The 25,626-nt window shown below is 46.7% G+C and overlaps 1 protein-coding gene across 4 annotated transcripts; it reads left to right on the top strand.

Annotated features, from left to right (window-relative positions):
• The first annotated feature begins 601 nt into the window (after window positions 1-601).
• On the top strand, window positions 602-25,291 carry akap7 (A kinase (PRKA) anchor protein 7). 4 transcript variants are annotated; one of them, XM_023797184.2, is made up of 11 exons: window positions 602-867; window positions 1,112-1,358; window positions 2,367-2,504; window positions 3,110-3,252; window positions 3,987-4,123; window positions 4,588-4,748; window positions 5,076-5,188; window positions 6,657-6,804; window positions 23,233-23,268; window positions 23,637-23,817; window positions 24,592-24,742. In XM_023797184.2, exons 2-11 carry the CDS (start codon window positions 1,256-1,258, stop codon window positions 24,602-24,604), a joined length of 1,173 nt encoding a protein of 390 aa, XP_023652952.2. In that variant the 5' UTR covers window positions 602-867; window positions 1,112-1,255; the 3' UTR covers window positions 24,605-24,742. The 4 variants fall into 4 exon arrangements, with proteins under 4 accessions (XP_023652952.2, XP_023652948.2, XP_023652949.2 ...); XM_023797180.2 differs by having other exon boundaries at window positions 602-1,358; XM_023797181.2 differs by lacking the exon at window positions 23,233-23,268 and having other exon boundaries at window positions 604-1,358.
• Window positions 25,292-25,626: the final 335 nt, after the last annotated feature.

Raw genomic sequence — 25,626 nt, forward strand, 5'->3', positions numbered from 1 at the left:
CACCGCACTTACCCATGTGATTTTTGAAAGCTGAACATGAGATTTTACTGGGCACAGCACATAAATACTGGTGCAGGTGCCCCCAGTTAAAGGGGTGTAGTGATGCTCATGGATCGGCTCAGAGGTGGACATTTCAGGTCCAGAAAGTAAAATTCCAAAGTCACAGTCACAGAGTACGCAACTGGTTTGGGTGAAACAAAATCCTGGTTTGGATTTTTACTTTCTGGACCTGAAATGTCTGCCTCTGGATAGGCTCCGGGCAGTGGTAGATAGGTCAGGTCCAAAAAATAAAAATCCAGACCAAGATTTTGTTTTAACCAACCGACTGAGTATAAAGAGTCGAAGTACTGAACTGGTTGAAACAAAACCTTGGGCTGGATTTTTTTACTTTCTAGACCTGACCTATCCACCTCTGGCTCCAGGTGCTTCCAGAACCATGTATTGAAAAATGGCTGGAAGGTGGATGGAAAGATGTATGTGATAAAATAAGTAAGCAAACACAACTGTTTGTCTTCGAATTGGATAAGCTTTAAAAAACAATCAAAGCGTGTAACTTTCACGTTTGACAATAGGTCGCTCAGTTTGAGCCCCGCGGGTACCCGTAGATGGGTGTTTACAAACACGTCGAAGCAGCGCGCGCACTGTGTTTTTCTGCGGGTTATTTCTGTCCCGGAGGCCGAGTTTCCCTAAAATAGCAAAGAGCAGCGCTTCGTTTGTACAGGAAAACAAGCAGGAAATGTTCACGCTGCGAAGGGAAGAATTATAGTTCTTGACAAAAAATGGGGACCATTTAAACGAGGCTGTGTGTTCCCCTGATTGGGCTGTTAATCAGGATAGTCTGCTTGTATTCGAGTTTACATTTACGATGTAAGTTTAAAAACTTAATGTCCGAGTTTTATTATTCGTTTAATTTCAATACAGTAAGTTGCTGCACTATTGTGAACTTTAATTTGATGGACTGACTCCGGAGTGCAAGTCAGATTAGTGTGCAGTAAATATAATATTAATTTGATGTAAAACCCTGAGTTCGTGCACGCATGTGCTAATAGCTATGTATGGATATAATGGGACCAAAGTATTGAGATTAATATCGAAAGCGCTGCTTTTACAGCCCTTCAGTGTCTTCGGCAAACCTCGTCCTGGGTCTCCTGCAAAGCTTCAAATCCAGATACTTGCAGGACGCTTAAATCTTGGCGACTTGCTGGCCGTCGCAGGTCCTACGAGCTTTTTAAGGCCAGTCGGAATAGCAGATGATATGGAGCACCGCTGTGTGTCCTTTACGCGGGATGTACAAACTGTCGAAAACGACGGCGACGAGCCGCGCTCCCCCGCCGGTGTAAAAGGACGCGGCCACGCCGGTGAGGAAGCCAAACCTTTGCCAGCATTCACTCATCTGCCACGCCGCTTATATTTCACTCACCCATTTGGAGACAAGAGAGGCATTAAGCTTTTATGAAGTCCGTTACATGTTGTCCGGAATCGTGCTTGGAATCTTAAATTGGATACATCAAGATTTTAGGTTTAGTGTATTATAAAGGCATTAATATTGATATTACGAGCCACAATAAACACACGTCTCGAGAGAGCTGTTCAATAAACTTTCGTTGATTCTTACTGTTGTATATTGTAGTCTTGTTCTGAATCATCAAAACAATCTATAATTTAACTCATGAGTTTCAGTCTATTAGATATAAGATGATTAAATATATCCAGAATATTTTTTTTCATATCCATCAATTCTCCAGTTGCTTGTGTCTCATGAAGAGTCAATCCTAGACTGCACAGAGGACACCTTTGTAGGATGCTGGTTTATTTCAGGGCATGTGTCAGGGCAATTTAGTGACGCTCTGACCTCTAACTCAGTGTTTCCCAACCCAGTCCTCTGGGAACCCCGGCCGGTCCACGTTTTTGCTACCTCCCAGCTCCCAGCCAATCAGGAACACCGAATACCTGGTACAGGTGCGCTGGGAGCTGAGAGGAAGCAAAAACGTGACTGCCTGGGGTTCCCCGAGGACTGGGTTGGGAAACACTGGTCTAACTGCATGCGTTTGAACTGCGGGAGAAAACTCATGCAGCACAAGAGCCACATAGACACCAACACACACAATTATTGGTACGCTGGTGCCTTGTCAAGAAACAACAGGTTTCTTGCAGTTTTAAGGTATAAGTTGAAACATTCTTTGGTAAAAATACCTAAATAACCAACTCAACTCAAGTACCAACAAACACGGGAGTCTGATGGTTCACATAACAATATGACACTGGAAAGGCATCCCACAAATGAAAGAACAGCCTTTCAGAAGTGTGCTTGATATGTTTGAGGTGGCTGCACATGACCTTCTCTTCCTCTACCTGTCTGTGGTCAGAAAGCAAAAAGGCGAAGAAGAGGAGGCAGAAACGCAAAGCGAAAGAGCGAAAGCAGAAATCAAAGACACTCGAGTGCCCTGACAACCTCTTGGCTGAACTTCCGTTTGTCAATGAGGAAGTATGGAAGGAACTTGGCTGTAAGTGTGCTTTTTGCACTATTGTTCGGGTCGTAAAGCGAGGACCAGCAAACTTCTGAAATCGCCAGTGCTGTCCCTATATGTTGTCCTTGCTACAAGGTCTTTTTTCCTCCACCCGTTAATGTGTTTTTTTTCCCCTCTTTGTGCCATGTGCAGACTTATAATAAGGCATAAGTCTTCAAACTCTCATGAAGAGGACGATTGTAGTTAATCAGCTGAAGTGCTGGAAAGGAGCAGAGGCAAGCAATAGTTATTGTACACGACAGACAGATCGCCAATGCAAATGGGCCCCTTATTGACAGTATTTCCCTGCTTACGGTGCTTAGCCAAGCAATGCAAGGATCTTGCTAAAACCCCAGCTGCTGCTGTATTCAGGCATCCCCCAGATGTCTTACTGTCACAAGTGATGCTTTTGTTTTGCTGCTTCCTGTGGCTTATTTTTTTTTATAGGAAAGACAAATAACTGCACCGGTGCTGCAGCTGTTTCTAAACGTTGGGAGAGTATAATTTCGACTCGACCCAGCGAGCTTGAACCAATCTCCTGCGGTCGGGGGTAATGCTTGACCGGCTCTCCTTTTTTTTTTTTTGGTTTTTCGTTTGTTCAGTCTTGACGTCAGAGAAAAGCCAGAATAAAAAGAGGAAAAGAGGAGAAAGCGGCCAAGGGCAGAGCGAGGAGGATGACACGAAGAAGAAGACGAGGCAGCAGAGGCCAAACTACTTCGTGTCCATCCCCATCAGCAGTGCCGAGGTACCGCAGGGTGTGACGGTCCTGGGAGGACGAGGTCCCTGTGCTGCACTGCCTGGTCTTCAGAAGCCCTTTGTAGCCTAAATGCCATAAATATTACACTTATGCTATGTCATGGAAATTCCTCAGAAAAACAAACTACGTCCAAGTGTATTGCAGTGCGCTGTACCTCCAAAAATAATGGAAATATTACCTGGAGTTTCATTTGGCAACCCGGGTTTGGTACACGCTTTCATTTGTTTACATTATTGGTGGGTTGGTATCATGGCGGATTTTGCAGCTACTGCGGCATTTTGTACCCTATGCTAATAAATATAAATCATACATCAGCTCCTGAATGTTGTTTGACTCAGATTATTGCCAGCGGGTCTTTTGATTTAAAGAAGCACTCTCGGAAGAACAAGCAGAGGGGGAAAAAAAAGTAATTACTTGCATCAGTAATCGTCCGTGCTTTCATCCAGAACAAATGATGCTCAGATTTAATTTGTAGAGGCATTTTTTTTCCTGGGTTTTTTGCTACCTGCAGTTATTAGGAGCATAAAGCAGCTCATGAATTATAGAATAAGACTCCAGCTAATCCTGTCATTATGTTGTTCAGAGGGATCAGGTTTCTTCTATATGTCAGTGAAAGGGTACTGATTATGAGATGCTTTCTGAGGAAGAGTGTGGTTCTGGTTGAGCAGGTTTGCATTTCAGCTGTGGTACAGGGTGTAACCAGTGCGTTCACCGCGTTTCAGATCAAGGGTGGCATTAAGGCTGTCCAGGACCACATCATCCAGAAGGACAACAGACTGTCACGAGCTCTGATACCAGTGGGCAGCCTCCACATTACCCTGCTAGTGACCTACTTGGGCAGTGAGGAGGAAGTCAGTGCGTGAGTATCTCTGCCCCTCTGGCTTCCCTGCTTTTGCTAGGCAGCCACAATCACAATCACAATCACAATCACTCAACATCATACACTGCCTGTTTTTTTCTTGTTATATGATGACTGAATATTTTTCTCTTATTATTGACCCACATACTGTTAACTTTAATGAACTAGGCACTGGTAACACTAACCTTTGTCATAAAGAACTCATTAAATCTGCTAAGAATGTTTTCTCAAGATTAAGTTGATAAATCCACGGTGTTAATGGACTTGCAGTTGATTTTAAAGAGCGTTAGTTCCAAGTATGTGTGAAAAAGCACTATCATTAGTTTCGTCCTGTGTGGGACCTCGATCCTGGGTTCATTAACGACGTAGCAGTATTCCATATGCATCCTCCGTGTGGGTGGGTGAGCGAGCCTATGTTAGTTCAGAGCTGGGGGGGGGCAGGGCTAATGTCAGTGTCCCGCCAGGGCTGTGAGCGCCATTGGCCAGATGAAGCAAGTGCTGCAGGACCTGTTCCAGGGCCGGAGGCTGGTCCTACCTTTCGTCGGCATCGACCACTTCAGGAACGAGGTGGCGTTCGCCCGGCTGGCGTCGGGCGACCACATGGGGGCGCTAGAGGGGATCGCAGGTGTGTAGCACTGGGGTTTTTTGTTGCGCTCTTCATGCTGTGGGCGATCCTGCGATCCAGTCGCCGGCTAAAACGTTTCGCTCGGCTCGCGGCAGTAGACACGGTTTAATGGGCTGGATGGGTGGGGGGGGGGTGCTTTTTCAGCTCGGGGGGGCCTGGGGCACTGATGTAACCACGCTGGGAGAAGCAGAGGTCCGCCACCCGGCTCTCTGCCTCCTCCGCCTCCTCCATCCTATTGATTATGTTCTCTTCTTACGTGCTTTGCTCTCCCACTGCAGTCCCGCGTTCCGCCTCACCTCTTGCCTCCCCCCCCCCCTCATGTTCCAGAGGCAGTGAGGAAGGCGTTTGAAGAGCGGGGCATCCCATCCGGAGAAAGCAAGGCGTTTCGGCCGCATCTCACCTTCATGAAGCTGTCCAAGGCCCCCAAGCTACGCCGGCAGGTGAGGTCACCGCTGCCCCCCCCCCCCCCCACCGTGCGTTGGGAGGAAGGGGGCTTTAGGAGCTTTCGTTCAGCCCCTTTCCAGAAAGTTTTCTCGGCGGCGGGAGCCGCTTGTGGAGCTCGATGGTCTTCGGCAGGATGAGAGTGTGGGAAAGCTGAGTCATTCTTGGTAAGGTGGGTCTGCGCATTCCGCCTCGGCAAATGGCTGATTGGCTTTAAGCGTGTAAACACGCCTGGCGGGAAGCCACGGCGACAGGGAGCAGCCTGAAAAGCATCAGCGGGGGAAATCTGTCACAATAATAAAATAACTTTATGTTGAGTTATTTTTTAATGATCGTAGAGTTCAGTTATGGAATATTACAGCGCATGGAATAGGCACACTTCAAAAATGGAATAATAGCTTTTTATTTTGTAATTATGTACTGTATAGGATTAGAATGAGCGTTGTTTCCATTAAAGTTTAATGATCAGTTGCCTGAATTATTATACATGGTCGTGATGTTATGTGGTAATAAAAACTGGTTGGTTTTATTGTGCTGAAAATAAAGTATTTTGTGTGGAATGTGAAAACTGACACGCGACGGAGAATCGCAGCACTCATTGAATTCAGCAGGAATTGAGTGTTAGTGTTAATTTCATCATTTAACACTAGTAAGTAAATACAGTTGTACTTCAGTGTAGTGTAAGGTGACACAGGGACACTAAAGTAGGAAACTCTTGTTATTGAATGTTTGGTAGAAAAATGTGATGCTGGGCAGTGAATTACATTGACTGTTAAATGTTTTCAATTAAAGACTGATCTGCTTTGAAATCATGAGAAACATTTAAACAAATGTATGTGGCTGTAGTCTTAACAATTTGTAGTTTCAAAAAGCTGTCTGTTTAGAGTATTGGCTTTAGCATTTTGTGGAGCATGTAATCTTGCTAAAATAAATCTTTTCCCATGCTGACTGTGGAACCGTGGACCCGAGATTCAATGGAAGGAAACTTTATCAGTGCCAGAAAGAACTGGGATGATTGTAATGTGATCCTAAGATTTTTTGGGTTACGGGAAATGACAGAGTCATTCAGAGACGAGCCAAGGGATTTATCAGGCAGCGTTTGGCTAGATGATGGTGGCCTGTGGCGCTGTCTTCCTGGGTACGGTGACCTCTCTGTATATGTGCAGATGCTCTCGGGCGAGACGGAATGCCAGGTGCTGGGAATAGACTTGGGAGGCTATTTATGAATGATTCAACCTCTGAAACTCTAGGGAAAATGACAGCAGTGGATCTGCAGTAATGAAAATCTCTGAGCTTATTTCTGAGTTTGTGCGATGTGGATCTACTGCTAGTGTTTAATTCTTTTTCTTAGAATTTAGTTTTAATTTTTAAAATTTTTTAGCTGGGGTGAGATAGAGGGTCTGATTTGTGGGGGGAGGGTCTGTGGGCACCCTCAGCCAATCGCGGTGTGCGCTGCTTGCCTTGCAGGGAATTCGGAAGCTGAACTCGAGCCTCTACGCGGAGTTTGCGGAGCACAAGTTCGGGGATGAGACGGCGTCACGACTCGACCTGTGCGCGATGCTGAAGAAAAAGACTCCAGACGGGTACTACCACTGCGAGACCTCCGTGCCTCTGGGTAAGTCGAGGAGTTTCTGAGCTTTGCGATCAGTGCGGCTACACTCACTCCGACCTCGTTTGAATGTGCTGGGAGAGACAGGTTCTCCCGGGAAAAAAAACAATGCAGAGAAACAATAGTAACAAAACAAAAACAAAAGAAAAAACAATGCAAAAACAATAGAATTTTCTTATGCAAATTTTATTTTTAAAAATGTACTTGGACAGTCAGTACTTTGAGTAAAACAGGTGTGGGGACGGTGTGCAGCTCAGTGGGGTAGCGTGCTAGGCTTGTGACCAGAAGGTAGTTGGGTCAAAAATCCAGGGTTGGCAGAGTGATGTCACCATTGGTCCCCTGACCAAGGCCCTTAAGCCTCAGTTTCTCCAGGGACTGGCTGAACCTGCTTTCTAAAAAAAAAAAAAATAGTTTGTCTCTCTGGATAAAAACATCTGATAAATAAATGTAAATATAAATTTTGTTAAGATTTATAAATATTTTTACCAATTAACTTAGATATTCTTTAGTTCGTAGATGATTTCTCAGTTTTCGATTGGTTTAAATGAGTCAATGCTTAAATTAATTTCTCCCTGTAGATGTTATATGAAAATATTTTTAATGGTCTGTAAGGGTAAGTTTTTGGTCTATGAGTTTGTTTTGTGAATGTATGCCCATGTAGAAAGTTCTGGACTTTGGGTTATTTTCGATCAATGAACGCCAGTGTTTGGGCTTCTCAAGCTCGCGTCCTGTACCCAGGGACACCGGGTCGAAAATGCTCTAAAAGGGGAAACCTAACCTGGTTGACGCAATGCCCCAGAGGTGAGCTGTGGGCACGGTGACATTCCTGCGTGTGACCTTTTCACCATGCACTTCTCAATATTACCACATGGGGCAGCATCAGGTAGCCAGAGAAGCACTACAGGCTGTTCTCTCTCTCTCTCTCACGTTGCCTGGAATTATGTGATCAATTTTTAAACATCCGTCTACCGCAGTGTTTCTGCAGTTGTGGTTTTGTGCTTTCACTTTCTCGTATAAAATTACAATGTGCACAAGCGTCTCACCACAAATTTAATAGGGAAACAAAATTTTTTGTGGATGTTTGGTCTGGCTGATTGCAACCTCTGCATCCCCAAATTCTGTAGAAAGGTACTGACTTTAGTGTATTGCTTGGATATAAGTGGGAAAAATACAGGTGTCCGAGGACCTCTGGTGGTTGAAGACTAAAAATGCAGACAATAACATTTGTTTTCACTATTTAAAATGTTTACAGATTAACATCATTAGGTGCAGTAGCCAACACTGTTCTGGCCTCCTGAAATCATATATTGGATGGATAAAGGTCCTGCTTATACTAGTAGGAATGTCTTCTTAAAGTTTTATCCTCGTATGGAAATCTCGGTATAGCGATTCAATAGATCAGGGAATGGAAGCGTCTGTCTTTCACTGGAGACGACAGATCAGTCCGAAAGTGATGTGCACTGCGAGGATCCACACGGCACTGGTTTCTGCCTGGTCCCTGTAAAGCCTCCTTTCACGCCATCGACAGCCAATCCTGAACAGCCAGAACGTGTTTGATCATCTCTGATCCTAGTGGGGGGCGAGGGCTCCCCCTGCTGGTTGAAGCTCACCAGCTCCGCTGCGACACGGCAGGGCCGGATCGTCGTCTGTGGCGCTACATAATTTGCTAAATGACCTTGCTGGCAGGCCTGCTGAGAAATTAATTTCCGCTGCGGTCCCGGGCATCCGGCTGCCGCCTTGGCATAGGCTCTGCACGCGATACTTATTACTTTGTTATTGTGTTAGGATCAGATAGAGCGACTCTCTGTATTCAGTGAAAAGCAGCACTCCTTGTAATATGCCTCCACCAATAGGTTTGCATTAACCCTCATGCTGACTCTTTTAAAAAGGCATTGTTTCTTCATAAAGCTTTCTTCCAAACTCAGAAATGCCACCATTCTTTCTAATAGTATCATGGTGAAAAATCCTGTAAATAAACTAAATATTCAGTGCTATGAATTCAGATAACACCCCCCCACTGGGACCTGCTATTCTCCGTCGTCGTTGTGTGGTCCTTCTATTCGCACTTTGGCCAGTAAATGAGGTTTTTTTTCTTCTTTTCTTGGCACACACAGCTGCTTTCTCTCAGAAGCATTTAGCGTTCAGACTTGGGGTGGCATCCCGGCGTTATAAAACCTATTTCATTTAAAATGATCCTAAGCACTTGTCTGCAGAAACCTTCTGTACCTTACTCAGCAGATCAGTCTTAGTTATTAAAGCTGTTTCATTGTCCCAAAATCGCTGCACTTTGATTGTGTTCCTCCAGTACTCCCTTCATAGTGTATGCCGGCTTTTTTTTTTTTTTGGAATAATCACTCCAGTTTGTCCAACTTTATGCATATTAGCTTTCTCACCATTTATTGCGCTTTATTATTATTTTTAATCACTATTCCCAGGAACTGTATTGCTTATTCTGCCGATTCAGCCGTTTATCGAGGTGGAGACTGTGCTGCTAAATTAAACAAAGTGGTTGTAGCAGAAGTCAGATTTCACACACCATCCCTGCATGAAGAGACAGGCTGCTCAAATGAGCCATGAAAATGGCACCGTGTGGTGTCCCTGTCGCACTGACCTTGTGGCGTGTTTTGATTGGTTCCCAGCGGAACTTGTATGTCACTCTGATTGGTTCCTGGCCCTGAACAGTGGCCCCGTGACCGCCGAGATAGAAACAGACCTGATTTGTTTGCAGGCTGCAACCCTGAAGTTCTATTACAGTCTTTGACTTGGGTTCTATAGTTTACATGCGACCTCCTAAATATACAGCACTGTGGAAAAGCCTTAGACAGAGAAAATGACGTTTAAATGATCTTCATATCGATGTAAATTTGTAATAATATGTCAAAGTGTGTTAGCTTAGCCATTTCAGAACCTCTGCTAAAGTCACCCGAGTATTTACAACATCCAATGAGCCCATGCATTTGTTGACTCAACCACTTGCACGCCATGTTTGGCTAATTAATACCCCATCAAGTTATGTAAGTAATTAAATTAATTAATTAAGCTCGTGGTGAAATTCAATAAGTACATGGAATGGCTGAGGTGCCCCTGAGGAGAGGTTTGGGAACTGAAGCGATGTTCATCTATCCGTCTAACTAGATATCAGTAACTTTTTAGAGAACAGAAGAAATTCTTGTTAGCATTTATCGTTACTGTTAATGTGCGTATATCCTATTGTTAAGTAATTTTCTTTTTTTAGCAATTAATAGATTAATAGCTTTTTTCTTTGAGCGCCTAAGATTTTTGTGCACTTTCCACAGTTTACTTCTTAAAATTGGAGATGATTTAATAAAGTGCCATTGTTAGTGATTCGAAGTATGTCTGGTAAATCAGTCTCCATGGAGGAGATCGTCTCTGGCCCAAGAGACACACAGCATCAGAGTCTGCCGCAGCCTGCCTTAAACACTGCATGACTTATTCAGTCTGCTTTTATCTATATCCACTGATCTCCCTGCCGGGGTTAGCCGTGTTTTTAAAAAGTCTGTATAAAATACACTTGAGTGCTCATTTATGGCCTCGAATGACGACACTAATGTATACTTTTCTTTTTTATAACCTTTGACCTTTGCCTTGCCGGTGATTAATAATAAGCTAGCTCCAGTTGTGTAGTCTGAATGAGCATGGATCGTAAATATTCAGTCTTTCCAAGGTGCACGTGTAGAGTTATCGCTGTCCTAACACACAAATTAAGGACAGCTTCTTTTACCTTCATGCATTAAAATCAGTCTTTTCCAATGTCATGGGTCTTCTGATCATATTTGAAGGCCATTTTTAGGTGAGAATAAAAAATCGACCTTGTTGCATTGTTGGTTCTTACGGTCGGTAACGGACACACTGAGGTTCCCCACGGTGTTTGTCATCTATCACTGCATCGTGTTGCCACCTTACTCGTCAAGGACAACTGGTCTGGAAACTACGAGTTGGGCCAAGGGCTACACACAGTAAAAGAACAGGCCTTCAGCTCTCGGAGTACATGCTTAACCAGAAAATTAATCCAATCGGCAGACCATTTGTACAGTCTTGTTGGGCTTCATCGCTGAGACAGAGATGAAAGACGTTTTAGTGAATTTTATTGGTCAAATCTGATGCCTGGAAACACTAGTGCTGAAATTTCGAGTGTGGCATTCTGTCAGATCTCTGTGAATCCTCCTCTGTCATCCACAGTGTTCCGCAACATCAAATAAATCTGGATGATCCCCGTGATATGACACAGTGCACTTGATACAGAGGCACTCAGAGTGGGAGTTTGTATAATTCTACACACATCAGAGTATCCAGCCTTTTTCTGATTGACAGGCCTTGATATTTGCTCAGTAAAATGCCAATTATGATGAATGAATGTAAAATGCGGGGGTCCTTTCCTGCGCTGGAGAGCCACCAAGGTGACTCGCTGAAGCTTCACATGTAAATCGCAGTGGGTATCTATGAATATTTATGGCCATTTGTGATTTGTTTTAAGTAGGAATGGTGACTAGAATTTTAATGAGTCACCATAGCCCTGAAGGCCTGCCCTCACTCTGTGCCGTGTGCCGGTCCTTGCTGCTCGCCGGTTCTGCCGTGTGCCGGTCACTCTCCTCCTCGCCGCTCACCGGGGCCATTTTCCGGTGTTATCGTCACCTTCTGTCATGCGGACTGCTCTTCCTCATACTGCTGCTGCTTGTAATCTGGCTAATAACCCAGTCACATTACTTTTCAAGCATTCACTGGCAGCCATAGGTTTAAGAAATAAATATCAATTTTACTTGCTTGTATATGCAATCATGTATTCTGTATTTTTGATCCTTGTTTTGTGACAGTTGAGTGTGTCAGCATGTAGAATCTGTATATGCATTTTGCTAAGGGAGAATGTGTATGAGCTGTTAGTGTGATGCTGTAGTACTCTGGGTACTTTGAGTACTCTGGACACCATTGGAAATAATAATAATTGATACTTTATTGATCCCCATGGGGAAAATCTCTTTTCTCCTCCACCAACTTGCTCTTTATAAGTGAGAGTAAGCTGTCCGCGAAGGACAGCCACCTGTAGCGGCGCCCAGGGAGCTGGGGGTTAAGGGCCTTGCTCAAGGACCCACAAATGTTCCGAGACTGGGCTTGGACAGGCAAACACAGGCACAGAGGCTTAGCCCACTGAGTCAAGTGCTGCCCCCACCTAGGTACACTGAGTATTCTGGGTACTGTGGGTACTCTGGACTGGGTCCTGTATAATTAGTACTGTGGATACTGTCAGTACTCTGGGTACTGTGAGTACTCTGGATGCTGTGGGTAATATAGGTACTCTGGACACTGTGAGTACTCTGGATGCTGTGGGTAATGTAGGTACTCTCAGGGGTAGAATTACTTTGTTCGGGGGGCACAGCAATGTTTGCCTTTTATCCCCTCAAATATAGGAGGGCACTAAGGCATTTTCCTGTAGGTTCGGAGGGCACCAAGGCAATGAAGAATTACTGGCCAGGGCACTGAGGCAAAAAGGTATATAGCCGGACGCATGAAATATTTAGCATTCTGACATTTTCAAGGGCAATAAATGCATTAGCATCCTGTGAAATAGTGTTAGACTAGCTATTGAAAAAAAGATGCTGTTGCCTTCATTCATCTACTCAGTAATGACGAAATGTTTTATGAAAAAAAAACAGAACCAGCTATTGTCAGTGATAAAAACTTTAATTTAATGAACATTTTTTTTTTACTGAGACATTGAACACTAACATGACTAACAGAACTTCAAAATAATGCATGAGTGACCATATTCAAGCCAGCTAACTTTTTAAAACTAACTAGACCGACTGTCCCGAGCCACTCAAACACTGTCGCGAGCCACTCGCTAACTGTCCCGCCCAGTGCCGCGAGCCACTACGAACTGTCCCGCAACACTTCCCCGAGCCACTACGAACTGTCCCGCAACACTTCCACAAGCCACTACGAACTGTCCTGCAACACTTCCACAAGCCACTACGAACTGTCCCGCAACACTTCCCCGAGCCACTACGAACTGTCCCGCAACACTTCCACAAGCCACTACGAACTGTCCTGCAACACTTCCGAGAGCCACTACGAACTGTCCCGTGACAGCAGCTGCAGGACAGTACAGTTTATGCTCTAACTCCTTCTCCGTTTTCACTTCAATTCAGTGCACATCTGGTATCAATTATTTCAATCTTCTATGAATTATTACAGTCTATTATAAATGATTATAATGTCAAGTAATGACAGATAATTTCCATAACAATAGATGCGGTATGATTGGGAAAGACATGCATAACCAGCGAAATTACCTAAAAAATGTGGTTATTTTCAAAAGAACTTCTAAACCTTCTCACCCTCCCTATTCTATGAACATGTTGCTATTAGTTTCGGAGGGAGGTAAGCATCGGCTAGAATAGCCGCTCTGAATAATTTAACCATGGAGGCGTGGCTAACGTAAAATTATGGGATGCGCTTATTAACCCAGACATCATGGACATGGCGACAGAGAAGTAAAAAACGGAAGAACTTGTTCTTGATTTCATAAGTTTATTGACTTTATTATGATCTAAACATACACAATAGGGCACAAAGGCAACTGAGGAAGAGGGCACTGCAAGTATCTGCTGGCAAGAACTTGTAAATATTCAGGGCAGCACGGCAAATTGCTAAGGCACGGCGGCTTTTGCCGTCGATGCCGTCGATAAATTTGATCCCTGTACTCTGGGCACTGTGAGTACTCTGGATGCTGTGGGTAATGTAGGTACTCTGGGCACTGTGAGTACTCTGGATGCTGTGGGTAATGTAGGTACTCTGGGCACTGCGAGTACTCTGGATGCTGTGGGTAATGTAGGTACTCTGGGCACTGCGAGTACTCTGGATGCTGTGGGTAATGTAGGTACTCTGGGCACTGCGAGTACTCTGGATGCTGTGGGTAATGTAGGTACTCTGGGCACTGTGAGTACTCTGGATGCTGTGGGTAATGTAGGTACTCTGGGCACTGTGAGTACTCTGGATGCTGTGGGTAATGTAGGTACTCTGGGCACTGTGAGTACTCTGGACACTGTGTATTTTATGGCTGTCCTTGAGGCCATAAGGAGCCTCACCCTCGCAAACGGCATGGCTGAACCGCACTATGCCCTGCAGCGCTCTGAAACCTATTTCATGCCCTTTTCCGAAGAACTCTATGAATTTGTATGAAGCTTCATGAATTTTACATTTGCAGAGCTGCCGTTAGATTGGGCCCAGCCTGTATTTATTCATTTCTGCTGTGAGGGTCACACGTTTTGGCGAATGTGTGTATGTTGTGTTGAGCTCTCCTGAGCTGTTTGTGGATGCTGTCCTTCCTGTGGTGTGTGTGTGTTTGGCCGGACAGGGAGGACAATGAAGTCCAGTCCCTGTTGTGATCCCAGACTAAACGCCTTCCTCTCTGAGCTGGAGGCTGACGTCTGCATACACCGTGGCATGCCCTGCATGCTGATAGATGTCCTACGTTTTTTTTTTTTAAGATTTAAAGCAATGGGGGAAAAATGAACATGCAGCAGTAATCTTTTTCCTGCAAAGTTTCTCTTTCCACAGCAGTATAAATTTAAAGCACCGCAGAGATTAATGAGCCTGTTGTTTTTCCAAGAGGATGACAAGTCCGTTTGATTTGTTGCGAAGAGGAAATTCACCCGCGATAGACTGCAGACTTTCCGTCATGAGCCTGAAACAAGACCCATGTGTTTCAAGGGGGGCGGGGGGGCGCTGTTTTAGGGGTTGGAAAATGGCTTTGTCACATTTAAGTTGGATTGCCCTGTTGGGGGTGCTGTTCAAAGAATTTAGAATTGAGGCCCTAATATTATTTTACTAGCAAAAAAGTCTAACCCTAACCCTAACCCTAACCCTAACCCTAACCCTAACCCTAACCCTAACCCTTAACAGCTGGCTTCTTAGGCTTCGAAAAGCATAATTAAAGGATTGCAGGTGTTAGCTGATGCTGTGGTCTTTACATATTGGTTTCTGATGAGGGGGGGGATAGCTTTTTCCATTTTTGCTGTTTGAAGGCTGATTGCTTTTGCTTGGATAATACTGTTACTATTTTACAGTACATCTTTTTACGTCACCAGTCGTTTTGTGCTGCACTCCATACACTCTGCAGACGGTGCTCTAGATAAAACAGATAATTGTATGCACAGTGGCAGGCCAGCCGTCCCTTTTTCAGGGATTCTTTAACAATGTGCCAAGTGCATTAATTTCATGTTCTAAAATGAGAGGAAGTAGAAGAGATTCCACTCTTCCAAAGTAATTTGAGGCTGACCCAGTTTATAAATTATAAGCTGTCTTGTTTATGCAGTTTCAATGTCTGGTCAACGCTGTGACCTTTTCCAAAGGATTGCTGGGGTGTCATCGCGATGCACGTTAGGTTGGCGTGTACCTCTGTGCACCGACATGGACGCACGGCAGCGGTGACTCATGTAAGGCAGCCCAGAGTGTGAATTCCCATGACCGCTCTGCCCTCTGTCTCGTGTGTTTAGTGCCGCCCCCTGCAGGCGGAGCATCAACTTGCTGTTCAAAGTCTATGGCTGTGTAAATGTAACTCTGGTAGCAGGAAGCTTTTTTTATTATTATTTTTTGTTCTTACTGGAGCAGGTCATATTACTTTTTATTTAATGCCAGTGTGATGTCTGATCTTAGCTGTTAGCATGGCAGCCTGTCGTGTAGAATAGCCAATATAAGTGTCACAATTTAACGCCGGTGTGATGTCTGATTGCACGCTAAACACGCCTGTGTCACATCGATCGGCTCGGCTCGTCTGCTGTCCGCGAGGCTCACCCGATTTTTATGTGTCTCAGGTAAAACCACCAAGCGGTCATTATACATCTCAGGGACTATTCCTATACTGCTGGAAATCTGCACTTTAAAAATTAAAAATTCATGCTACTAAAAATGCATTTTTAATCAGAATTATTAGGGCTTCAAGCTTACATTATTCAGCATTAGCATTTTGCCCAATGGATAAATTGAGTGGCTCACACGGTCTTTAAATGATCCAAACTGCTAGATCGTTCAAAATGAGCAGAACGGTCCCCTTATCAGGTCTGTGGCGGTATGTGTTAGTGGTGACTCACAGCAGTGTGACATAACCCTCTTGCTGTTCATTTTGAATGATAAAAGCTTTATATTCCAAACAAAGCTTTGTTTGATCTTGGCTGAATGTAGCTGATCAGACAGATTACTGAGGGAAGCAGATACCCCTTTGCAAGCTGGTTATAGAGCCCAGTAAGACTCGTATTTACATCCACACACCAAAACTTTCAGTCAGTTAATAACAACATATGAGTCAGTATTCACAAAATGTGTCTGTTTAGTTTTTATAGTCTTGGCTTAAACGGTACACCCTGATTTTGAATATGAAGTATTAATTAGTAGGCACTTGTTTTTACCATTTGCTAAAGTGGCAAATTGGGTGTTTGCTTAGTTCATGTAGATTACTGAATTGCTGAGAACAGTGTTTCCTGTGGATCAAGAGGTTTGGCGTGGGGGCAGTGTGACAGGGGGGGAGGGTGCTGCTGAAAAACATGCAGACATCAGACCGTTGTCTTACATGTTATTATTTTTATTGTTTAGTGATGTCATGTTCCCTCTCTGTCTGTGGGGGTAGACTTAAGTGTTTTTAGCGGTTGCTAAATCAAGACGTCAACAGTTTGCCTGTCTCCATTGCTTAACTGAAAAGTATGAGTAGCCTAACTGCACTGCACACAGCCTACTTGTGTAAGTGACTCGGCCTAACTGCACGGCACACAGCCTAGCTGTGTATGTGACTCGGCCTAACTGCACCGCACACAGCCTAGCTGTGTAAGTGACTCGGCCTAACTGCACGGCGCACAGCCTAGCTGCGTAAGTGACTCGGCCTAACTGCACCGCACACAGCCTAGCTGTGTAAGTGACTCGGCCTAACTGCACCGCACACAGCCTAGCTGTGTAAGTGACTCGGCCTAACTGCACCGCACACAGCCTAGCTGTGTAAGTGACTCGGCCTAACTGCACCGCACACAGCCTAGCTGTGTAAGTGACTCGGCCTAACTGCACCGCACACAGCCTAGCTGTGTAAGTGACTCGGCCTAACTGCACCGCACACAGCCTAGCTGTGTAAGTGACTCGGCCTAACTGCACGGCACACAGCCTAGCTGTGTGTGTGACTCGGCCTAACTGCACCGCACACAGCCTAGCTGTGTAAGTGACTCGGCCTAACTGCACCGCACACAGCCTAGCTGCGTAAGTGACTCGGCCTAACTGCACCGCACACAGCCTAGCTGTGTATGTGACTCGGCCCAACTGCACGGCACACAGCCTAGCTGTGTAAGTGACTCAGCCTAACTGCACAGCACACAGCCTAGCTGTGTAAGTGACTGGGTCAAACTTAGTGGGTTTGTTGTGGATAGTAACAGGTGTCACGTAGTCCCCCCATCCTTAAACACGGTAATCCGTTATGGTTTCACATTCACACTGTGGCCCTGTCAAAACAGAACGTCCTGGGTAATGTTACTCGATTGCCAGGTAGACTTTACTGTTTTGCTCCCTTTCCTCGTGACACCATAGCAGTAAAATAGCGACATATTAGCGGGTTTAAGTGTGTCTTTAAATGGGGTGTAAGAGTGTGAGGAGAGAGATGTCATCACCCCCACCTAACTAAATGCCAGCTTTATTCACCTACCTCACCTGGTTTTCTTTTCCTTGGAAAATACCTAAATTAGCTCATTTTAGCAAAGCTTTATAGGAGCCTATGATAAACGACTGTTAACCAGCTAAAATTCTGTAATGCGTGCAAATGCACCTGACTGCCTAACCCAAGTGCATCCGAACTGAAACAAGTTGAATCCAGACCGCGAGGGAATCCGGCTTCCCGAACAAGTCACCAAGACGTTGAGTTAGATGATTAATCCGTTGGACTGATGTTTTTTTGCCGTGGCGGGCTGCTGCAGAGAACTGTTACCAGTGGAAACAGTGGAAGAAATTTCCTCTAACAAGGAGCGTGTAATGTGAAGTCGGACTTTCAGGCGGTACGGTTTCAGTTCTCGACCGCAGCGAGTTCTTCAATGATCCGATCGGTAGCTGCCAATTCTGCCATCTGGATGAGCTTCTTTTTTTTTGTCTGTTTGTCTGCATTTGCAAAACAATCCTCTAAAAGCTGTGATGATTCCGTGGGGAGGCTCAGCCATATGCAGGTCCGTTGCTGCCTTGAATCAGTAATAATGGCAGGGGCCATGAAAGAGGCTCTCCGCATTGGCGTCGGCCTCTGGCCGTCATACTCGGCTTCTGACCCACTCACATTTAATTGGGTGAGGTCATGTGACTCTGAGCTCTTACTGCGATGTGGTATTTCATGTAGCTTGGGCCTTGCTGACCTGGGACTGATAGCACATATCTGCTTTACGGGGTCACCGTTCACATGGCAATATCTCGGACTCCTCTTTCAGCATGGAAATGTGTTAGATGCCAAGGCTCCCAGATCCCCGGATACATCCCTTCGCTTTGCTCCAATTGGTTCGATGTGCTTTGAAAAGCAACCTATTACAGTGGACTACTGTGCACATCTGTTTGGTGATGTCACTGAGCCCCGTGCGCCGTTAGTAAGGAGTAGAGATATGAATAGCTGTGAGTGAGAGTGTGTGTGCGTTTGGTCGTGCTGGGAATGGGAGGGGACTTCACTGCGCGTCCGAACCAAAACCAGTGAATCCAGACCCGTGTGATCATCCCTGGCAGTTTTTCCCCCCCAGGTGCAGTGGCCCTTGGCTTCGTATTGCTGATGGAATTTGGCCGTCGGGGAAAAACCTTACAGGGAAGCAGACGCATAGGGGCGTGTGTAGCATCTTGCTGATGTCGTGAGCGCGGACAGAGCCCCTCCAAAGCCCCAGCAGATGCAGGAGAAGGCCGAAGCACTGCAGCTCTCTCCTCTCACCTTGATGCGTTACCTCTCACTCCTTCTACACCCGCGGGACACTGGAAAACCAAGCATTCATTACGGGGAGGGGGTGTGAAAAAGGAGCAGGGCCTCTGCTATGTTACTGAAATTACGGTGTATCTGCGTGAAGCTGGCCGCCATACAACAGCCTCTGCTTAGTGCCTCTGAAGGACTTTTTTCAGGTACCAGGAACTTCTGTGTATGTCACTGGTAGTTCCTCTGAAACAGTTCCGGAACCTTTTTTTAGTCCCTGCTCCAGACTAGTTACTTTTCGATCGAACGCAAACTACTGAGGTGGATCCTATAGTGACAAACTTGCTGATCGGCTGACCACAAGCACGAGCGCTAACTTGGGAGCTACGCAGAAGTGCAGAAAAAGAGATAGAAATTGAATTGATAGAACAGAAATTGAGTCGATGGAATTGTTTTTGTACCTCAGTTACATTTAATGCTTTGATGCATAAATTTTTGCTTGTGTCTCCATATCCCTGAGCAGAACATTCGATCGATTACTGATATATCCTTTTGTCTATAGCACCAGTGCCAGCAGTGAAACTTGCCAGCCCTCATTAGTGGGATAAAGTTACATCGTTTATTATCCTGTGGGTAAACAAAAGGTCGATTTGCTGGCCATATTTAATAATGGATTACAAACATGTCCCAAGTCGTATAAATAAAATGTGATTTGTCCCATATTTTCGGACCGCACGATTGATAAGTAATAAAATGACTTGTTCATCCTCCATTGTTTTTGGGGTGACGGTGTAGTTTTGTATGAAATTACACGTAAAGTTTAACCTACAAGCTTTTTGTGTTGCTCATGCTTATTTAACATAATGGTCTCGGTTCCTGTTGTGCGGTGTGAAAGCACCACATGAAAGTGGCCAGGAATTACCAAAGTTCCCGGTTGAGACTGCCGAGGAAGTCTGAACTTTGGCGTGAAAGTGTCTATTAAGCACAATTTGAGGGGATTGTTGGTCGAGGTGATTTACGCAGTGCTATAGAGCCGACAGTGTGAAGGTGATTTATGCAGTGCCATTTGGAAGTTTAGTGCAATTTGCACCATCTGTTTGTATGAACCTTTTTAACGTTTGATGTCTCATAAGACATTTGAACCATTTTAATGTTTGATGTCTGATAAGACATCCTCCAGTCCGCAAGAGCTCGAGCGTACTAGAATGGCCCGTTTCAAGAAATAAACACTACGCATGAAAAAGATATAAAGCACAGTGCTTTATATCTTTTTCAGCAGCATCAAGCCTCCTCAGAGCGGTTCATAGGCAGTACACTGTGATCAAAATAATGAAGAACCCTGATGCCTTGCGGTCTTTGTATTAGTGCTCCACCATGGGTTCTATTAATAAGATGGTCAGCTATCAGAGTTTGAACCAATCTTCATTATTTTGATTAAATAAACAATAGAAATATATAAAACATGTGGCATGCAGCAATGCTGCTTGGCACTCTGGGAAATTTATTAGTATTTGTGTTAAAAGAGAGATCCGCAAAGAGAGAGCAGCTATTTCTTGTGTGTCTGTGTGCTGTGTGAATGTTCAGCTTATAAGACACACACACGCACCCCCTGGCAGTTGGGAGGCTGCAGGACAGCGCCTGTCCAATCAGAGAGAAGCGTAAGGCAGGAGGTGGAGTCTGGGACCCCTCCCCCTCCATCTCCCCCCCTCCCTTGCTCGCAGTCTCCCTCTCTTGCTCACTCGCTCGCTCGCCACAGACGGCGGCGCTCTGCACCGGAACCCCCATTCCCGTCGAGTGGCGTGGAGGTGGCCTGCGTGTCTGCTGGGCTGGAGGAAGGCGGAGAGGGAGAGAGGGAGCGAGGGAGAGGGAGAGGAGAGCGGGGCCAGCACACGTGCCGCCATGGGACAGTTGTGCTGTTTCCCTTTCTCCAGAGGCGAAGAGAAGATCAGTAAGTCAGGGAGGGGGCGGCTGGGGGCGTCCGTGCGCATGGGGGAGAATGTGCTTCATGGATTCTGATCATGAGTCCCGAGGTACGAGCGTCGGTAGAAAGGGAGCAGCTCACTCTGTATGTCTGTGTGTGTGTCTGTGTCTGTGTGTGTGTGTCTGTGTCTGTCATTGTGTATGTCATTGTGTGAGTGTGTGTGTGTCTCTGTACATCTTTGTCTGTGTGTATCTTTCTGTGTGTGTGTCTGTATAGCTCTGAGTGTGATTGTATCACTGAGTGTGTCTATCAGTGTGTGTCTGTATATTTCTGAATGTCTCTTTGTACATGTGTGTGTGTCTCTTTGTATATCTGTGTGTGTGTGTGTGTGTGTGTGTGTGTGTGTGTGTGTGTGTGTTCAGGCACACGCTGGCAGTTCCTTCTTACACCCACCTAAGCCACATGCCCACACCATAAACCAGCTGATGAATTGCTTTATGGCAGCAGCCAAGAATGTGGACTTTTGAGCTGGAAACGCGCCGTGTCCCGGCAGCCGCACGGCACTCGCTCCCGAGGAGCTGGATGGGCTGGTCCTGAGCCGTGCCCCGATGGCGGGCGGGGGGAGGGGGGCTCAGCAAGTGACGTCCATCACGCCGCCTGTTTTTCTGTCCTGGCAGTGTGTGCGGCTCACCTCCATGGGCAGGCTGCGGCCGACAGGCCGGTCCCCTCCCGTGCTCGTGCGTGCCCTACTTCTGGGCAGTAATGGGAGGGGGGTGGGGGGGGGGATAGGCTCTGACATCAGCTTGGTGTGAGCGCATGGAGGCACATGGGAATGGCACTTAGAGCTTTTGTCCTGGGGGTGAGTGATGTTCCTTTACCCTGCGATCTTGGATCTTACACTGCGAGAGCAGATCGGGCTTTTTGTGTGCGTGTGTTTGGGGGGTGGGGGGCAGCGCAGCTCAAACCCAGCCGTCTGAGCTACGGTTAGCTGAGCAGAATGGGTTGGGCCGTGAAAGCAGAAGGCTTCCGGAACGGGGGCCCTGCATTTACTTATTGGTGCCGTGTGAGTTATGCAGGTGCATTAGCATGTTTAGCATGTTTGACGCACCGTCTGGTTTGCACAGAGCACGGCGTCTGCAGCCTTCTGGGATTTAGGCTCACCGTGCTTCCATGCTAGTGCCTGCCATGCCACCGCCTGTGTGTGGGACAGGAGGGACGCCCGGTCACGCGTGTGCTGTCATCTCGGCCCCTCTGGAAGAGTGGGCTGGCTCTGTGACAGACAGCGGGCTGTCCATGTGGCCCAGCTGCTTACAGCGGACTTCACGGGAGAGCGCGCTAACGCTAACGCTAACGGCTGCTCCGTCTTCTGTGCTGTTCTCACTGAAACATTCAGTCTTCATTCCTGCTGATTCAGTGCATTTCTGGTTATGGGGACATTCTGCAGAGTGAAGAAGGCATTTGTGTTGTAATATTTCACATTCAGCCCCATTTGAAAAGTTCTTGGTGCATTCCTGCAACGCTGTTTTGTAACCGACGAGTTGAACATTAAATTGGCCATGACAATGAGTTTTTGCTGTCCGTAGCCCCGCTGCCATTGGCCGAGATCTCGGCTAGTCTCCATGGCCGTGCTGCCATTGGCTGAGACCTTGGCTGGTCTCCATGGCCGTGCTGCCATTGGCTGAGACCTCGGCTGGTCTCCATGGCCGTGCTGCCATTGGCTGAGACCTCGGCTGGTCTCCATGGCCGTGCTTCCATTGGCTGAGACCTCGGCTGGTCTCCATGTCCGGGCTACCATTGGCTGAGACCTCGGCTGGTCTCCGTGTCCAGGCTGCCATTGGCTGAGAGCTCAGCTGGTCTCCGTGTCCCGGCTGCCATTGGCTGAGACCTCGGCTGGTCTCCCTTGCCCCTTTCCCTCCGTGGTGATGGAGTCCCGCTAACAGGCCAGCAGTTTCCTGACAGGAAGCCCCTGCACTCTCCAGCCGGGCTGTTTGCAGCCCCAGGGAGCGCCGCACGACTGGTGACCAGCTCCTCACCAGAGCCACAAATCTGAGAGGGTGCTTAGGCTGCCCCCACATGAGCTGAAGGGTTCATTTAAGGATAACTGTGACAGGCAGATTGACTCATGTCACTCGCATAGTGACAGCAGGGTGCCATGTAACAGAACTGCCACGGCCTTGCTATGGGGGTTAGCACCAGGGCGGCGACAGAGAGCATAGGCTGCTACCCCCACCAGTCCAGATCTGCATGAATGTGGTCGTGAGGTGACTTTTTTCAAGTGTGGACTTGTGGAGCTAATGAAGTTCACCCCCCCACCCCCCACCCCCCACGCTCTGGCAATAGTAAATCAAAACAGTTCAGCAAGGTGAGCATCAACATGAGTAATACAGACGATCAGCGTGATGCATAATCCAAGGTGTTTGATTCCACAAAATTAATATTTAATGATGGACCCGCCACTGGAAATCAATCTATGCTGTTCTCTGATGAGTCTGATTATTGATCGCTTCACACCGATTTAAGGAGTCATAGTAATTACAAGGAGTGAAATGTTAGGCTGCACTCTTTGCCTTTTTAAGAAGGAATGTTATTTGTCTTGCAGATCTTATTCCGAGCTCTCCCAGTGCTGTTCAGAGAAGTACGTGTCTCAGTCTTTACGCACGGCACTGTGTCCTTGTCTGTGTTTAGACCCAGCATTACGGCGGCATCCGGGCCCTGTGCTGCTGAATCCGTGCTCAGTTCGCTGTGCTCAGTAATGCTAAAATATCCACCCGTTAAGTAACTGTCCGTAATATTGTCATTTAAGAGCTTAGCCCTGGAATGTTTAAACAAAGCCTACTTGATGCTGTCGGATGTTTTTCCACATTCTTTAGTTCATGAAAGTCTTTACTTCAGCCTGAGATTTGTAGGTTTGGATTTGTCCAATCAGGGTTGAGTGGGTCTGTGCAGGGGCCCCTCCCCCGGCCATATGGGCGTGACCCTCATCTCGGTGGTGTCGTTGTATAGGTCAGAAGAGGGGGGAGGAGCCTGACGACGAGGAGCTGCTGAGCCTGAGCAAAAGGCTGGTGGAGGATGCCGTGCTCAAAGCCCTGCAGCAGTACAAGGAGGAGACCCAGCAGGGTGTGGGCGGGGCCAGCAACAAAGGCCCGCCCCCGCCCGGGGACGACCTCCACACCGGAGCCAGCAAGTGAGCCCCCGGACCCCACCCACCCGGATCCTAACCAGCCAATGAGGGCGTGAATGGGAGAAGGGAAAGCGGGGTTGACACCACCGGAAGGCCCATAGAGAACCACAGCAATAGCTGGGAGGGAGCTGGAGCTGAATGGGTCTGCGTTTGTGGACGGGACGCCTTCAGAGAGGACCCTGGGCGGGACTGGCAGTTCCCCCGATTACACTGCCGCCACTGCTGCTCACGGCATGCTAACGCGCTGGGGTCGCCTCAGACCCCGTTTGTAATGGACGTATCCTTTTGTTGTTGCCTAATGGGTTTGTAGGAAAAGCACTGCCCCCCATTTTTAATGGACATGCTGGATGACATCATGCCCTGCTTCAAGCCCCATCCCCACCAAGTTCCCCCGCACCTGAGGCACTCACGTCCCCCTCACGGCCGCGTGTCAGACACACCGCCGTCCACCATGGAGCAAAGACAATCGGCGCCGTTGGGACGTCATTGGCGCGAACCACGATTCACAGCCGCTACAACGGGCCTCAATATGCAGTCGGAAACACGCCATGGAAAATGTTTATGTCTGGCCGCCACACTACAGAATGGGCGTGGGCTGGGACTTGGCGCCACCGGGAGATGGGCCTGGGTTTTGGTTCGAACACCCTAGGCTTTCACACGCGATGCTTACAGATGGAGAGAGAGAGCGCGGGAGGGGGATAGGGAGGGGGCGAGGAGAGGATGGTGCAAACGTCTGAAGCTCTGAGCCAGTGCGTATTGTCTTTGTGTTTCCTGTAGGGACAAAGAGTGACATGGGTCTCATTAAAGGGGCGCTGCACAGCCAAACAAGGACTCTCTTGAGGAGGCTAGAGGGCATAAAACGGCTTTTGTCCGAGCCAACGGTTCGAGCCAGCATCAGACAGGAGCTTTTGTGGGACCGGAGTCCAGGTGCACCTCGCTGAGCTCTCCACACCAGGCTCCGGGGCGGCGCAAAGGAACGTAGATAACAGACCTCATCGTTTTCAACAGAGTAAATCCAGTAGACCCTATTAGGGAAGCTATTAATATGACCATTAGAATCCACTTTTATTTTTTGAAATAAGTTTAATTGTATATTTAGAGGAGAAAAAAAATAGTGAACTGCAGAAGCACAAACGATGAATTTTGTTTTATTTTTACACGCTTGTAGGAAAGTATTAATTCAAACTACCACTTCCAAAGTGGCCTTAAGGATTGAATATAGCTGCAGATCTTGTTTTTATTACCTTGCACTTGAAGTGTATTGATTTTTTATTTCAATGAAGTCATAAGTTCACCGGAACCTTAAGCTTTGTGTGCTTCACTGTGTCATTCATCATGTGACATATGGCTTGGTCCATTTTGACCATTCATGAAAGATTTGTATGTGTGTGTAATTGGGTCTACTGGATGGTGATTTTGTCATTTGCCACCCCGAACAAAGAAAAAAAAATAAAATTAAGAAAAAAATATGGGACAATTTGTAAATTTTTTTTGTTCTGTTTTTTTTTTCCAAAACTTGTTATATGAGTGTTGTCTGTACCTGAGCCAATTTCGCTTGTCAGAAAAGGCTGGCATGCTATGTGGAATCTACCCCATGCTGCCTGGGAAAAGCGGATGGATGGATGGATGGATGGATAGATAGAGAGATGATGGGAAACACAGACCAGGAAACTCACCGAGCGAAGCCGCCTTTTGCTCTTCAACAGCAGCAGCTCTGCCATCTGCCGAGGGAGAGATTAATGAAGGCCGGGGGGCACTCAGCGCTCGTACTGTCAGAGAGGCGAGATGCTGTCCCCCTGAGGACACCTTCGA

This window comes from Paramormyrops kingsleyae, chromosome 19 (genome assembly GCF_048594095.1).
Source record: "Paramormyrops kingsleyae isolate MSU_618 chromosome 19, PKINGS_0.4, whole genome shotgun sequence".
Classification (NCBI taxonomy): domain Eukaryota; kingdom Metazoa; phylum Chordata; class Actinopteri; order Osteoglossiformes; family Mormyridae; genus Paramormyrops; species Paramormyrops kingsleyae.

Coding starts and splice junctions, on each gene's coding strand:
- akap7 (XM_023797180.2), top strand. CDS start 1,052: ATGTATGGATATAATGGGACCAAAGTATTGAGATTAATATCGAAAGCG. Junction 3,253..3,986: donor TCCCCATCAGCAGTGCCGAG/GTACCGCAGGGT, acceptor ACCGCGTTTCAG/ATCAAGGGTGGCATTAAGGC. Junction 4,124..4,587: donor AGTGAGGAGGAAGTCAGTGC/GTGAGTATCTCT, acceptor GTGTCCCGCCAG/GGCTGTGAGCGCCATTGGCC.